The sequence below is a fragment of the Aspergillus chevalieri genome, chromosome 1 (genome assembly GCF_016861735.1).
Source record: "Aspergillus chevalieri M1 DNA, chromosome 1, nearly complete sequence".
NCBI lineage: Eukaryota > Fungi > Ascomycota > Eurotiomycetes > Eurotiales > Aspergillaceae > Aspergillus > Aspergillus chevalieri.
In genome coordinates, this window is record NC_057362.1 from 3229736 (window position 1) to 3244699 (window position 14964).

At 47.5% G+C, this 14964-nt stretch overlaps 4 protein-coding genes across 4 annotated transcripts; 2 read left to right on the forward strand and 2 right to left on the reverse strand.

Annotated features, from left to right (window-relative positions):
- Positions 1 to 2327: 2327 nt before the first annotated feature.
- Positions 2328 to 4428, reverse strand: ACHE_11096A (putative secondary metabolism biosynthetic enzyme; the record flags this gene model as incomplete). Its single annotated transcript, XM_043275627.1, has 2 exons — positions 2328 to 2672; positions 2746 to 4428. The coding sequence occupies 2 exons, from the start codon at positions 4426 to 4428 to the stop codon at positions 2328 to 2330; spliced, it is 2028 nt and encodes a 675-aa protein (XP_043132216.1).
- Positions 4429 to 4891: 463 nt separating this feature from the next.
- On the reverse strand, positions 4892 to 8372 carry ACHE_11097A (type I polyketide synthase; the record flags this gene model as incomplete). Its single annotated transcript, XM_043275628.1, has 6 exons — positions 4892 to 5107; positions 5154 to 6316; positions 6374 to 6806; positions 6876 to 6988; positions 7042 to 7168; positions 7221 to 8372. The coding sequence occupies 6 exons, from the start codon at positions 8370 to 8372 to the stop codon at positions 4892 to 4894; spliced, it is 3204 nt and encodes a 1067-aa protein (XP_043132217.1).
- A 2093-nt stretch (positions 8373 to 10465) lies between these two features.
- On the forward strand, positions 10466 to 11638 carry ACHE_11098S (NADP-dependent oxidoreductase; the record flags this gene model as incomplete). The annotated part of the gene is made up of 1 exon (XM_043275629.1): positions 10466 to 11638. The coding sequence occupies one exon, from the start codon at positions 10466 to 10468 to the stop codon at positions 11636 to 11638; it is 1173 nt and encodes a 390-aa protein (XP_043132218.1).
- Positions 11639 to 12609: 971 nt separating this feature from the next.
- ACHE_11099S (uncharacterized protein) lies at positions 12610 to 13608 on the forward strand (the record flags this gene model as incomplete). The annotated part of the gene is made up of 2 exons (XM_043275630.1): positions 12610 to 13129; positions 13190 to 13608. 2 exons carry the CDS (start codon positions 12610 to 12612, stop codon positions 13606 to 13608), a joined length of 939 nt encoding a protein of 312 aa, XP_043132219.1.
- Positions 13609 to 14964: the final 1356 nt, after the last annotated feature.

A 14964-nucleotide genomic window follows, 5' to 3' on the forward strand; every position in this document is an offset into this window, starting at 1 on the left:
GCTGTCCAGTTTGCATATAACGTAACCGACCACCGAGCTGGCCGGACCACCGAGCTGGCCAGCTGGCCGCCGCCTACCGCCGAATCGTACTATATAGTATACACTGATTTTGAAGCCTTTCTCCCCAGAAAATTGATATATATTATCCATAAAAACAATAGACTATTTCTCAGGACATTTTAGCCGATTGTGGCCTATTTTACCACATGTGCTACAGGTTGGTGGCTTACGCCGCCTGGAAACTGGGTGGTATGCTTCCTTTACTATAGCCTCCTGTTCTTGCGCTTTTTGTAGTCCTTTAGCACCTGTCAGGCTCCCTCCAGCTTGTATAAAGGCCCTAGGAGCTGCTCTTCTCTGTTTTTGATGCCGGTTTTCCACGCGAAGCTGGTGGACTTCGTGCCGTAGTAGGATGGCATTTTGCATGGTCATCTCCGCCCCTCTCATGACCTTTCCCATTGCCTCCTGCATAGTTGATGGGGACACCTGATGACTTTGGAGGTGATTTATTCGCTTCTTTTGGGCCTCAAGCTGGTTTATATCCGCTGGAGTCTTTCCTGCACCAAAGGATTGATTGCTATGTGATGATGAAGGCGGCGTCGGTGTTTTATATGGTATATGAAGCTTTGAAAGGACTCGCTCAGGTGAAAATGGGACCAGGCCAGTTGCTGCAAAGCTGCTTCGAATGTTTGATGATGATAGAGCTTGGTAATGGACGGTAGGGTATATATAGAGGAATTCTGTTTTATCCACAACGTTGATTCCCTTCTGCATCTTTTTGGTGATTCTTTCGCCATATAAGCGTTTCAATGGCGAAAAGCAGCCAACATCCAATGGCTGAAGAAGATGAGATGAATGCGGAGGCATATATAAAGGAATAATATTCCTTTCTGTACAAAATCTGTCGAATTCTGCAGTGGCATGGCTGCTATGGCCATCCAAAATCAACATGCGATATCTCCCTAATGTACGGGAGGCTGTATGTGGCTCAAAGACATTTTGAAGCCACTCCAGGCCTAATCCATCGTTCGTCCAGCCATTCCTGCTGACACTGATCGTATAGTCCTTTGGAACAGCATGATACCATTGAGATTGATGGTTTTCTGCAGCCAGGATAATCTGGGGAGGCAAGGCCCATCCAGCTGCATTTACGGCAATAATGGCAGTTACCCATTCGCGATTCCCAGGCTGTATGGCTTTGGCATTACTTGCCCGAGTCTCTGAGCCACATATAACTTTGGCCGTGGATGTCATGCCCATCTGAAATCCAGTTTCATCCATATTGTAGATATCTTGCTCGAGAATGCCATATTTTTCAATAGCATTGTAGAAGCACTTATACCACCCCATAACAAGCTCTGGATCTTCACATTTGGCACGCTGATAGTCGTATTTTCGGCTATATTTGGAAGAGAGTTCCTTATGGCGTTGAATATACCGAGTCACCCAATGCTCACCAACATAGGCAGTCTGAGAGGATAGCCGTGCGGACAGTAACAACTGTGCCAAATAGCGTACAGTAGAGATTTGTAGTGGTAGGCCACGCTGGCCCATATCAATGATCCATGATGAAAGTGTCTTTTCTTCAGTAGGCGTCAATTTTCGGCCATTGGCAATAGATTCCTTGCGGCATGTGGTTCCATTGACTCGGGTCTTGAAGGTAGAGAGAGGTACATCATATGCCTTGGCTGCTGCATTTCTTGATGAAAAAAGGCCTTTTTTATAAGCTTCTAGAGCTAGTTTGATGCGCTCTTCTTTTGAATTATCGGCCATAATCGTGGTTGTGGATAAAATAGCAAAATACAAATGGTGGGTAGTTGCGGATGTGGCCAGCTGGCCAGCTCGGTGGTCCGGCCAGCTCGGTGGTCGGTTACGTTACCGAACGGCCTTTGTAATATCATCGGCATTGAAAGGAGTAACAGGTTGAATCGGTTTCAGTTTTCCTTCTTGAAAGTAACGAACGCATTTTTTAGCGATTTCATATGACGCTTGGGGGTTTTCAATGCTGAGATGCAAGAGATCAACGCCGATGAAGGATCGATTTCCGGAGAACATACTCATGTCCAATTGGCCATGACCGAGGAGATCTCGCTTTCCAAGTTCAATCATTTTCCCAAAGGTCGCGACGCATTTCCAGGAAGCATGCAACAATTCACCAGATAGTGAGTTCAAGACCAAATCAACGCCCCTGTTGTCAGTCTTTGCCATGACCCCCTGGAGAAATGAGGGAGTCCGGGAATCGAAGATGTGGTCTTCGGGGATCCCCAGTGATTCAATAAGATGCTGACGTTTCTGTTTGCTCCCAACTGTCACATAAATCTCGGCACCAATCATTTGACATACTTGGAAGCAGCAAGTCCCACACCGCCACATGCAGCGTGAATCAGAACAGATTGGCCTTTCTGTAGTCTCCCCATGTCCACGAGAGAATGGATGGCCGTAGTGAAGACACATAGTATTGTAGCTGCATCCTGTAGCGAAATGTTGTCAGGGAGTTTCAAGCATACATTTGCTGGCAAGACCTTTCGAGTGGAGAACAGCCCTGCCGAGGCCAGCATAACGTGGTCTCCCACTTTCAGATTTCGAATGCCTGACCCCACTTTGCGGACGATACCACTTCCTTCGACGCCGCATTCGCTCATGTTGCCAAATAGTCCTAACATGACAAGGGTATCCTGCAAAGAACAAAGAAAGAATTAGAGACTCGTCATTCCCAGCCTGCTAATTGGTTGCTCGAGCAGCACTCACCCTGAAATTCAACCCAACATACTTCACGTCAACTTCAACCTCGTCTTCTGCAAGGGCTAGCAATGGGCTTGCCGATGCCCATGTTAGGGAGCTTATAACCCCGTAGGTGCCAATGTCAAGCGTCTTCGATTCTGAGCCATCCAGGGCTCCCACGAGTTGGTCGTCAATAGTACTCCACTGGAAGCGAGGAGTGTGAATGACACCACCTTGGAGAGCAAATTCATAATCGGGATACAACCACGGCTTATCTTGTTGTGACTTCATTTTGTTAAGTACCTTGATGACAGATTCTATGGCAGTACCGTCAAGCTGGTCTATCTCCAAGGTCACAAAATCCTCTGCAATCTCATGTCGGCAAGTGCGAACCAGGCCCAAGGACAGACCAAATCGAGGGTCTTCACACTCCAGTTGTATCGATCTCGTAACCCATAGCAAGCGGACATTCTTTAAGGCTGAGAAGCATTGTTTGAAAGCAGCAAAATCCACACTTGACAGATCGTCGAGAAAGGGACCTTCCAGATCGATCAATGATATGACGTCCGAGCCCGGAGGCGGCGTTTGCTGGAGGGTACACCAACGAACAGTATAGCCATCCAAAATAAGTAGCTTTTCTAGGTTGCGTGCCCACTGGCTAATTGTTCCCCGATAAAGAAGATGCAAGTCCCCCCTGCTGACTTCCTTGGGTTGAGGCCTGGATAGGATGCTGGCTGTTATGAAATAAGAGTCATCACCATCAAGCCTGACCATGTCGTTTCCAGTAAACCCAGCTTCGAGAAGCTCATTGTGCCACCGTTCAGTGGAGATATATGGCCTATCTTTCCTGCCGTCTTGCTCTCCGATCCACCAGCCAGGAAACAGCCCCATGACATAGTCAATGAAAGGACAGGGATTACATATTTCGTGAAGCAGAAAGTGACCCCCCGGCGCAATTAGTCTCCGGACGTTGGAAAGCGTTTCAGAGATTGAAGGAGTTGCGTGGAGGACATTGGAAGCGATCACTAAGTCATAACTTTCGGGTTCGAAGCCTTGTTTCATAGGGCATTGACTTATATCCAAGGTAGTATATTCAATTCCTTGGTGATCCTTGAATTGATTCTTGGCGTCCGGTAAAAACCCAGGCGATATGTCAGTGAACGTGTACTTGGTATACATCCGTCCCTTGTGGCCAGAAGCCAAGCCCTTCAAGACTATCGCAGTAGTGGCGCCAGTTCCCGCACAGATTTCCAATACCCGAAGAGTCGGATTCGAATGACTGAGCAACGAAAGAAAGCCATCCCAGTCCATACGAATAAACAAAGAACCATAGAAATATCGAAGCACATTGTTTTCCATGAGAAGCTCGAGCGGGTTGACATTGCCTTGAAGGATGTCGCCTATCCGGTCAAGAACAAGTTTAAACGGTTTGGAAGCCCTCGGCCAGCTATCACCGTCTTCACAATCAGGTCGCATCGCAACAAGTTGTTCGATTTGTGATCTGCGGCTCTGGGGATCGGAGGCATTGACATCTCTCATTTCCGGAAGGAGTTCTGGAGAGGCGCTGCAAATCACCTCGTACTGAGATTCTATAAAGGCAAGATATCTTTTGAGATGCTCAGAAGTGGGAGTAGAAGATCTGGTTTGATGATATGTCTCGACTATGAGCAGGCGGGCCAGCACAAACCAGAGGTGGTCCAGGTGTCTCATTTTGTATACGTGAGGAAACTGGCGCTCAGGTGGAAAAAAGTCAATGTCTGGCTTCCCGTCAATGGCACTTGTGGTTTGTCAATTCCAGAGTCTGGGACACTGAAGAAAAGCCCTTTTCTCATAGAGAGTACCACTCCATCATTAGAAATAAGTGTAGCGTTGCCATTCATCGTGCCGCTCATTTCGCATCCAACACTCAGAGACATTGGGCCACGTCCAGGACCAATGAAGAGGCTTTCGATTGATGTCGGTATGCAGAGTCTCGTCATTCGCCGAGAAATGCCCTGGGTCGCTGCTACGCTGAGTAGCTGCAAGCACTGATCGATCAAAACAGGATGAAGAGCATAGTAACTGGTGTAATATTGTTCATTCTGCAATACTGCTGTGGCTTGTAGGGTCGAAGGGTTGGCTGTGATTTTCTTCAGTCCTCGGAACGCTTGTCCGTACTCCAGGCCACGCTTGTTCAATGCACTGTACCAGTCTTCAGATTGCACTGACCGAATGAAAGGCTGGATCTGTGACGTTTCATGTGTCTCGTCAGACTCCCCTCGAACTTGTCCTGCGCAATGCTTTTTCCATGAACCATTTCGGTAGGAAGTGATTGCAAAGTCGTACCAAACCGAGTCAACGTCATCAGAGAGCTTCGCCGGTCTGAAAGTGGTGATGAGCTCAACGTTTTCTGACTCGGAAAGAATTAGTGCTGTCCTCATGAAGAGATTTCTCACTGAGTATTCTGCGGAACCCGTAACCTGTCGAATAGCTTCTCCTACCATTGCAACATAGCCTGCACAAGGAAAAACAACTTGTCCCTGAATTCGATGGTCGAGAAGCCACAAAGCCGTATCAAACTGAAGAATATTCCTCCAAGAGGGCTCAATGTCGCTTGACCCAAGGATCCTTGACCCTAGAAGTTCATGGTGACGAGCCTGGCGTAGTCTCCAGTCACGAGTAACCCGGGTTTCGCTCCAAAATCTCTCCTCATGATCCCAAGAATACGGGGGGATATTGGTGAGTGTGCTTCGGTCGGGAAAAATTGTGTTCAATTCAATAGGGACACCATGTGCGTATAGGTGGCCGGCTGTCGTCAGCAGGCATTTCCATCCATCAGCACCTCTTCGTAAAGTTGGGACGTAGAGGGGTCTCTGCCTGTCGCCGGCTGATTGGAATATCTGTCGAAGCGGAGCAGAAAGTGCAGAATGCGGCCCTATTTCTAGGAACAGCTTAGTCTCTTCATGGGCACCGAGAATCCGCTGAACTGCTGTGTTGAATAGTACGGAAGATTGGAGGTTCAGGCGCCAATAAGCAGCGTCTAATTTGCTTGGTTCACGGATAACAGTCCCAGTAGCGGTGGAATATTGGGCCATTATCGAGTCATTGTGAGAGATTTGTCCATGCATGAGACTTTCATACGACTCACCAGGCCCATACATGTGGTGGGAGTGATAGGCAGTATTAACCGCAAGACGCCTGCACAAAATATCATCGTCTTTTTGGATCTGCTCGAGAATCTCGAGCAGTATCCCTTCGTCTCCGGAGAGTGTGACACTTTGCGGACTATTTTCACATGCAATGGTAACTCCATGGTTCAAATAGCTCTTTGCCCGTTCCGGGCTGAGACCAACAGCTGCCATTGCTCCTGGACAATTGGATGACCGTGTCTGCAACGCTTGACCACGGAAATAGGCAATTGTGATGGCGACTTCAGCCGGAATTGCCCCAGAAGCATATGAGGCTGCAATCTCTCCGCTTGAGTGTCCGACAACCGAAGTTGGGATAATGCCCCAGTCTCGCAGGACATCTACCAGGGCAACCTGAACAGCGGTAGACAGGGGCTGTGCGAATGCCGCTTCTTGCACCCGGCTTTCACCTTTGCACTTCAAAAGTTCGTCTATCATTTCGGGTTAGAACCGAGATACAAATTCGAGACGAGGGATAACTATCATACCTTCAATATTCCATTCCGGTGCACTCTTTAACCCTTGCAATGCTCTATCCATTGTCCGGATACTCTCACGGAACCGTTTGGATCTTGATATCAGATCCTTCCCCATGCCAGGCCACTGAGCACCTTGGCCGGTAAAGACGAAAACGGCTGATGGACAACTCGATCGAAACTTTTCGAAAGATGGCGCTATTCCCTCTTCAGCTAAAGCAAAAGCTCTATGTTGCATATGCTCCCGTCGCATCGCGAGCGTGTATGCCAAGTCAGGCGTGGCTGCTGGTTGATCCTGCAGATACTTCTTAATCTCCTCTGTTTTTCGATCGAGGGAAGACGCGCTCTTTGCGGAGAGAAGCAGAAGCTGAGGGCCGGGTACGCTTCTCGAGACAGCCTGCGAAGATTGCCCCTGACAATAAGAAGAAGCAGAGTCCAAAATGAGCTAATAAAATTAGTATTCTGTTACAGAAAAAGGAAAATGAGAGAGTGTGTGCGAAAATGATAGACATACATGGGCGTTAGTGCCACCGATTCCGAAGGAATTGACGCTTGCTCTTTCTATACGATCTTTGGGCCACGGAGTGGCTTCCACGGGAACTTGTAGCTTCGCTTCATTGAAGGGGACTGGGTGGCACGTATTAGTGACAGTAATGAATAGACTAGACTTGCGCAAAAACTTACTTTCAGATTTGGCTTTTCAAAATGGACATTAGGCGGGATAACTTTATGCTCGAGAGCTAGGACGGTCTTGATAATACTGGTAATTGCAGATGCGCCTTCAGAATGTCCAACATTGGGCTTTACCTATTTCACGAAGTCAGTTTAATCTCATCTTGCCAAACTAAAGTGAGCATACCGCTCCCATATGTATCCCTTTCTCTCCGAAGACTTTTGCCACGACGGATGCTTCTGATGAATCCCCGACAATGGTACCTGTACCGTGGCATTCGAAAAAGCCAGTTCTGCAAGCATCTTCGATCTGGGCCTTTCTGTACGCTGCTCTAACTAGCCGTTCCTGAGCCTCTGAACCGGGGGTCGTTATACTTGGTGTCCTGCCGTCACAATTCACCACAGTGGATCGGATAATGGCACGAATCGGGTCACCATCCTTCATTGCCTGTGACAATGGCTTTATGAATAGGGCATTGATTGCCTCCCCTCTTCCATAGCCATCAGCTGCCGCATCAAAGGTCCTACAGATACCGCTAGGAGAAAGGACCATGTTGTCTGACATAGTTGTGGTCATCGTCGGCGTTATGATGATGTTGGTCCCGGCCACGAGTGCAGAGGAGCATTCACCAGAATAAATAGCCTGGCATGCTTCGTGTAGCCCAACCATTGAGGACGAACATCCAGTACGGATGGTCATACTAGGGCCTCCCAGATCATACTCAAAAGAGATGCGATTTGAAATGGCGAAGTCTCCAGAGCACACCACACGATATCGGTCATTGTTTTGCACGTCTTTGCTCATGAGATCTAACCAATCCTCACCAAACACACCAACATAGCAGCCAATATTCTTGCCACGCCACTGGGTTTGCCCGCCGTTTTCCATGCACTCCCAGATAACCTCCATCAGAAGCCTTTGCTGCGGGTCCAACTTCGCTGCTTCCGTTTTGCTGATACCAAAGAATCCATTGTCGACCTGCGCGATGTCGTCCTGCAAGTAATATCCATGTCGAGTTCGGACATGTCCCGGCTTGGAGGTGTCATAAAAAGCGTCAATGTTGTACCTGTCCTCGGGGACCTTGCAGAGTCCATCGCGTTTGTTGATGAGGAAGTCCCAGAACTCCGTTTCGTTACTGATACCACCGGGCAGTCGCATGCCCATTCCGACAATGGCGATGGGGAATGGAACTGGTGCGATGTCTGGCAGGCTTCCATCACGCGATTGAAAGGTCGATGTCTCTCGAACTGGGAAGTGTCCAGCATGATTGGGCATATCAATCTCTCCCCCCGAGAGGAGCGTACCGTCCATGAGCGAATCTGAGGCAATACCACGCATTGTGCTTTTGACGTTTTAAGATCGTAGTTTTCAATGAAAGTAGGGGTAGAGACTTGGGAGCGTAAATAGTGGACTTCTTCTATTCCGATCCCACTGGGGACCTGACTGGATTTGTAGTGACCTCCTTTTCTTTGGCAGGATCGATCCAAAGACCTAATCATGTCTATCAATCAGGGGTAGCTAGTCAGACGGCCAATAAAAATTCTTGAAGCAAATAGAGCGTTCTCTTGGAGTTCCATAGGCAATTCTTTGCGTGTTGCAGCTGAAGCCGCGGCTTGATACATCGGATCCGATCAACATGATGAACTGTGATCAACGGGTATTATTGAAGCCACTTGAATGCACCTGTGACACTTAATTAGTGTTGAAATAACATGATCAGAAGCTGATAGATATACGCCTATGTTGAAGCTTTATCAAGCGGCGCGTGGCCTCATGTTTGCTTTGAGAGCTGCCCATGTTGGTAACTCAAACAACTTGTAGCGCAGTATACAATACTATTTTTCGGAATAGCTCAAAGCCTTGGAGCTTCTGTTTTGTGCGTACCCGTCAAGAATGCGGTAATCTCCAGGAGACATGATTGATCCAGAAGGCCGCTCGATCAAGCCACTCATGCATTGCACAAAGATGATTGTGATATCACATTTCTTCCGAGCACCCATCCGAGCCAATATGGCATTGTTTCTTCCAAAAAAAAAAAAAAAAATCGACAGTACACCGCTTCATATCGGCTGCACATGCTCCACATTAGGGCCCGATGAATTATATGGCCGATCATCGAAAATCTCGGCCATGATTTGTGCCAAATGTCGAGAGCTTGGGCCATGATAGATCGAGCTTGTGGAAGCCATTATGCCTGATCACATCCTTCTGTATCACTCTAGTACAAGTCAAGATGACACGGTGACAAAAAGGAGCCATAGTGAGGAAAGAAATTCAAGTCGCCTAGAAGGGAAAGCGCGCGACGCGAATGGGGTCACATGATGCTGACGCAACAAGATCTGCTCATTTTGGATTCTATTTTGGAGCTGATATTATTTCATACACTCCATCTCTTTCTACAGAGTAATCGAACTATATGTACATTGCTATGTCCGCTAAAAGCGAGTTCGTCCGATATGTGCAAGCAGTCTCCATTGAACGAGTCTTTTCCTTTTCTGGTTAGCTTCCGCTGTCAGGATTCGCGACTAATTCAATTGGGAATGTTGTAAATGGTCAGCCATCTTCTCTTGTTAGTGTCAGGAATGGCTAGAATATTCCATTCGTATTATATATTACTATTCCAAGTAGAGAGGCTACATATATAAACCGCATATATAACTAATTGGCTCTGTCCTGTGATATTTTAGGATATATATTGTGCCTCCGGTATTGCAGCCACTACCAGCATAAAGAGAATAGCATCATTTCCTGCTACGGGAGATCTAATTCAGTTACAAGATAGGTCTATTGGACATTTGTGACATTCAATTTGACCAGAATATCATAAAGACGCTTCGCTCCCCGAGACACTTATGACTTGAGAATGATCGAGGGACATCCAAAGCGAGGCATTGCAGCATGATTTATTCCCTGTCGGAAACATGCAATCCTATATAGACACTTCCATCTGACTCTTCGGAATCGAGTTCGAAGCAATAGAAATATGTACCGAATATCCATTAGCTATGCATACGGAAACCTCTCCCCGAGACGATCTTCAACCTGCACCGACGTCCACACATCCCCCGCAGTGCAGCAACCAATAGTAAAACCAAAATCCCTGTCTCGCAGCATCATTCTGCAGAATGAATTTTCCAGAACACTTGTCCTGATGAGTTGGTAGGCAAAATTAAGCAAGTTTGCGGATGCTTTACACTGTGGCGCAGAACCTTATGGGGAACTATACATACGTCAACATTAGGACATGGGCATTACGGCCCTCACAACCGCCAAACGTGGGATATTTTATATATCAGTCTCCTCGACCTGAAAACGTTCTGCAATATTGCTATACATCTTACAGACTATCATTGCTGAGGTTGCTTGCTGTTTTCTATCAGGGCAGCCTTTCATTAGACTCAAACTATACCAAATCACATACAACCAACACAATGAAACCCGCAAAGCCCTCTTCAGCCACCATGGATGAACAAACCTTCGTCCCCCCAACAATGCGAGCCCTCTACTACGCCCCCCTTCCCACAATCCCCAATGACCCAACCGCCGTCTCCAGCCAAACCTCCATAACATTCGACACCGACTTCCCCGTCCCCAAACCGTCCCCAGCCCAATACCTCATCAAAGTGCAAACGACAGCCTTCTCGCACGATGAAGTGCGTCTAGCCGGGCTATTAAACCCCACGCAGTCGATTCCGCAGATCCCGCTGCACAACGTCTGCGGGACGGTGATTAGCACGCCGAGTCAGGATCATTGGAATTCGGAGGGGCCGAAATTCAAGGTCGATGATGTGGTTTTTGGGCTGGTGAGTTATTCGAGGGATGGGGCCGCGGCGGATTATGTGCTTGCGTACGAGGATGAGCTCGCGTTTAAACCGAGAAATATTAGTGCGGCGGAGGCTGCTACGATTCCACTGCCTGCTCTTACGGCGTGGCAGGCTATTTTTACCTATGCTGGACTAGATGACAATCCAGACCGGAATACAAGCAATGGAAAGCGCAAGCATCTCCGCGTGTTGGTCACCAACGCCTACAACAACGAAGTCGGGATGCAAGCCATCCAACTCCTCCGTTCCAAATCCCTCTTCCCAAACCAGCACCGTCCCTGGATCTGCGCGACTTGTTCCTCTCCAGAAGAAGAATTCGCCCTCCGCCAGAATCATCATGTCGACGAAACCATCGTCGCCCCCCTCCCAGTAGACCCCTCCTTCGACCTCGCAACCCGCTTCCGCAGCAACCGCTGGGACCCCGTTGACATCGCCCTTGACTGCGCAGACGGGTTATTGTTCCGCCAAGCGCACTCCCCACATGTCGTTAAGAACCATGGCGCTGTCTTGACAGCCGTGGACTCAACGCCTGCGCAGACGCAGCAGCATACCGAAAAGGACGATAAGGGCAAGCGGAGCCTGTTTAGCCGGTTTATTGCGGTGGAACCAGATGGACATGCGCTTGGAAGGATAGCAAGCTTGGTTGAGGAGGAACAGGCGTTGCGGGGGAGGGCGGAGAGTATCGTGGATTTGGTTAATGGGGCGGATATTTTGGATGCTGGGGCGGCGGGGGCGAATGGGGCGAGACGGGGTGGGATGTTTGTTGTGAGGGTTAATTGAATGCCTTGAAAGGAAAAAGTTGTACATAATAATATCGATGAGTTAGGCTATAAATTGTTGAATGTCAGCATACTACATACGTATTTGATTTTCTCGGCACATTGAAGGCTTGCCCTTTCCGTTTTGGTGCTCACCCCTCGCTGCTTTTAGCTCACTGAGTAGCTCTGAGCAGCCTGAGCTGAGCACTGAGCAGAGGGTGAGCCGATGGGCGAGCAACCTGAGTAAGGCAGCCTCAATAAAATGCACCATGCTAGTATTCCTTCTTCCCCCTGGTCAATGCGCTGGCATCATCAATCTGACGGTCAACTGTGGCCATGTCTTTGTCTCTTGTTAAAATATCTAGATTGAGCTCGGGTGAAGTTCCAGTCCGCTCCTGGGATCGATCTGAGTCCAAGGAGCATGCTCAAAGCTCCCAGGAACATAACCGGCCATCCTGTGAGCTAGGATGAGATCCATGGGAGATTGAAAGCTCCCATGACCAACGCTCATATCAGAGCTTTAGTTTCGGAACCATGGAGGTGTAGATCTATCATCTCTAATTTTAGTTCCTAAAGGCTTAGTGTAGTTATAAGACGAATATTGTCTAATAGAACATTTTACGTGGATGTGCACTAAGCTAACTAGTAACTAGTTACTAAAGGAGCGAATAGCTGACTGTTCTTTCAGGCATAAGTCAGGCAGCAGTTGGTAACGATGCGGTAAGGAACCTCTATATTCCGACATCGAGCTTTTGGTATGGGTAGTTGGTTGTATTGGAAGGTGGCCGGTCGGAGTCGACCTAACTATCTGATAAGCCTAAGCGAGGACGGCCTTGGCATCACGAGCCATGCCTGGTACGTACTTCTAATCTTTCTGTATCTGTCCATCAGTTCCGCTCAACAATATTTTCAAAGAAACAGAGCTATTCGCACATTCTTTGGGAACAGACAGACTAGAGGTTACTTGTTAAGTTCAACATGTCAACCCTCAATATGAACCCTGAATACTCAGACGACTTCGAGGACAAGCCGCTCCCCTTGAAACTGTATTCCGAATACGACGATGAAGAAGATCTACCAATAAAGAAGAGACTAGAGGCCCTGGTCAACGGGGATATGAGCCCAAGCCAGGCGGCCATCGATTTTGACACCACTATCACTGAAGTAACCAATCGAAGGCAGAAGGAGATGATGAAACGGCCAGACCCGCAGGCTCTCACACCAGAAGAAAGAGCCCAAGGGGTTAACATGTACGACCTCGTACCAAATCCTAGGCTAGCTATCCACACGATATTCCTATCAATTGCCCGATTATGTTCAGCATTTCCCCCCTATCACCCTGGACAGAATCAGATTGTTGAATTTCTTGAGGCACTGCGAGCCCTTCCACGGCATGAGGTTTATACAGGTTGTCCTTCTGAAGACCCCAATGAACCTTATCCCACTGTGCTATTGTGGCCACTTGAAGGAAATTGGGAAGCAGTCGCTGAATTATTTGATTATGAGATAACATGTATGTATACTCTAGCCAAACTCTCTCAAGATAATCATGTCTGATATTCTACCTCTCTAGCCTGCTACCCTCCCTATCGCTGGCGCAACTACAATTCTGCTATGGCGCGCCTAACCTGTTCAGGCTTGGTTGACTGTGGTTTTCTGAGTTCCCTAGATGACATACTGCTGTCCAGTGATGAATACCCAGATTTGCAGAAGCGTCCAATCGATGGACCGAATAAGATTGGCAACTTTATGCTTGGAGCTGCCCAGTGGATTATGTGGTCAGACGAATGTCACTATGTCTACCAGCAATGTAAAAAGGTGGAAAGCGTGTCAGGGTTACGCCAAATGTGGAGTATGGAGCGCTGGAGGGAGTGGAAGCATCAGTTTGCCTTTGTGGCTGGTGATGAGCGATTTGTCCAGAAATACCGGGAGGTGGCAGAACGATCACATCGTCAAATGCTTATCTGTGAGAGTGAGGACACGGCTGAGTAACAGTACAGGAAATGTCAGATAAAGTAGAACTCCGGGAACATACTCTCAGACTGATTTTAGACATAATTCATCATGCCGATATTCGCTGTAAACCTATTCTTATAACATGGATTGGTGGCCTGGGCACGAGGTTTAGTGTTGTAGGTGACATGATATTATATTCCGTAGGTACTGTCTAGGCAGATACGACGCGGATGCCTAATGGTCCTCAAATAAATAATCACATTGACTCAATCAAAACTACTGCTCTTGCTCTTTTTATCCTATCTCCCACCGTCAACCTCCATGCGATTTTCTGATAACTGTACGGTGGAGGGATAGATTTATTCTTTCCACATCATCATGCTTTCAAAGCAACCCCAAGCTTTTCAAATCATCTTCTCGCAGGGCTCAGGGGCACGCCAGAAAATTGGTTTCAGCATCTCTGTCAGTCCAAGAATCCCCGACAGCTGATCAGTACTCTGTTATCAAGTCGACAGACATTTGAGAACAAGGTGAAGATTCTTCTTGTGATGCCAAAGTTAGCCACCAAGCAGTTGATTGATATGAGGTAGCTTGAGTCCAGGCTAGTAGAACATGGTCATTACCAACTTGCCCAGATTGTACGTTAGCATATTTTCTGGGAGCTAAATGAAAATACAAGGAATGTCTTGAGGGTGGGGTCTCAGCACACAGTTGAGGCTGACATTGAGGCTTGCTGGATCATTCAGAGAGACCCATATCCAAGCAGAAGTCTATGCATTGAAAAAATCATTGAAAATAGATGGTACAGACTCTGCTAAAAAGCACCGACTTGATGCATATGAACAGATGCTGCAACAGTTGAACACTTCGTATTGGACCAATCAGAGATTGATCTGGAAGTTGAAGGGATATTTACCCATAGGTGTTATCACTAGAGCTTTCAAAGCATTCAGAGAGAACCAAGGCTGGTATCTTGACACATGGTTATATCAGGATTGTGCAGGACGCGGTGAATGCTGTGTACGGGGATGTGGATGCTGTATAAAATGATAGCGCATCGTAGTAAGCCTCGAGGACACTGTACCAGCGCCTGTGTCTGTTGTATTCGTGCACAGGGGCGGCTCACAAGTGAGTATGACAGGCAAAGTGACATGGATGATTTCCCATTTGATGACTATAGTTGCTAATAATTCAGCATACTCAAAACAAATAACTATTCCGAGAATACATCTGGGGATTAAGCAGTCTGGATGAAAGGGGATTGTATGGATCTTATTGGTAACGAGATATGGCAAAGACAGGGGCGGCAGAATCTTTTGCTCGGGTTCTGTTATTGACCCTTTGAAATCAATATGATAGTCTATTTTCTCCATGATCTTTTTTGTTTTGGCT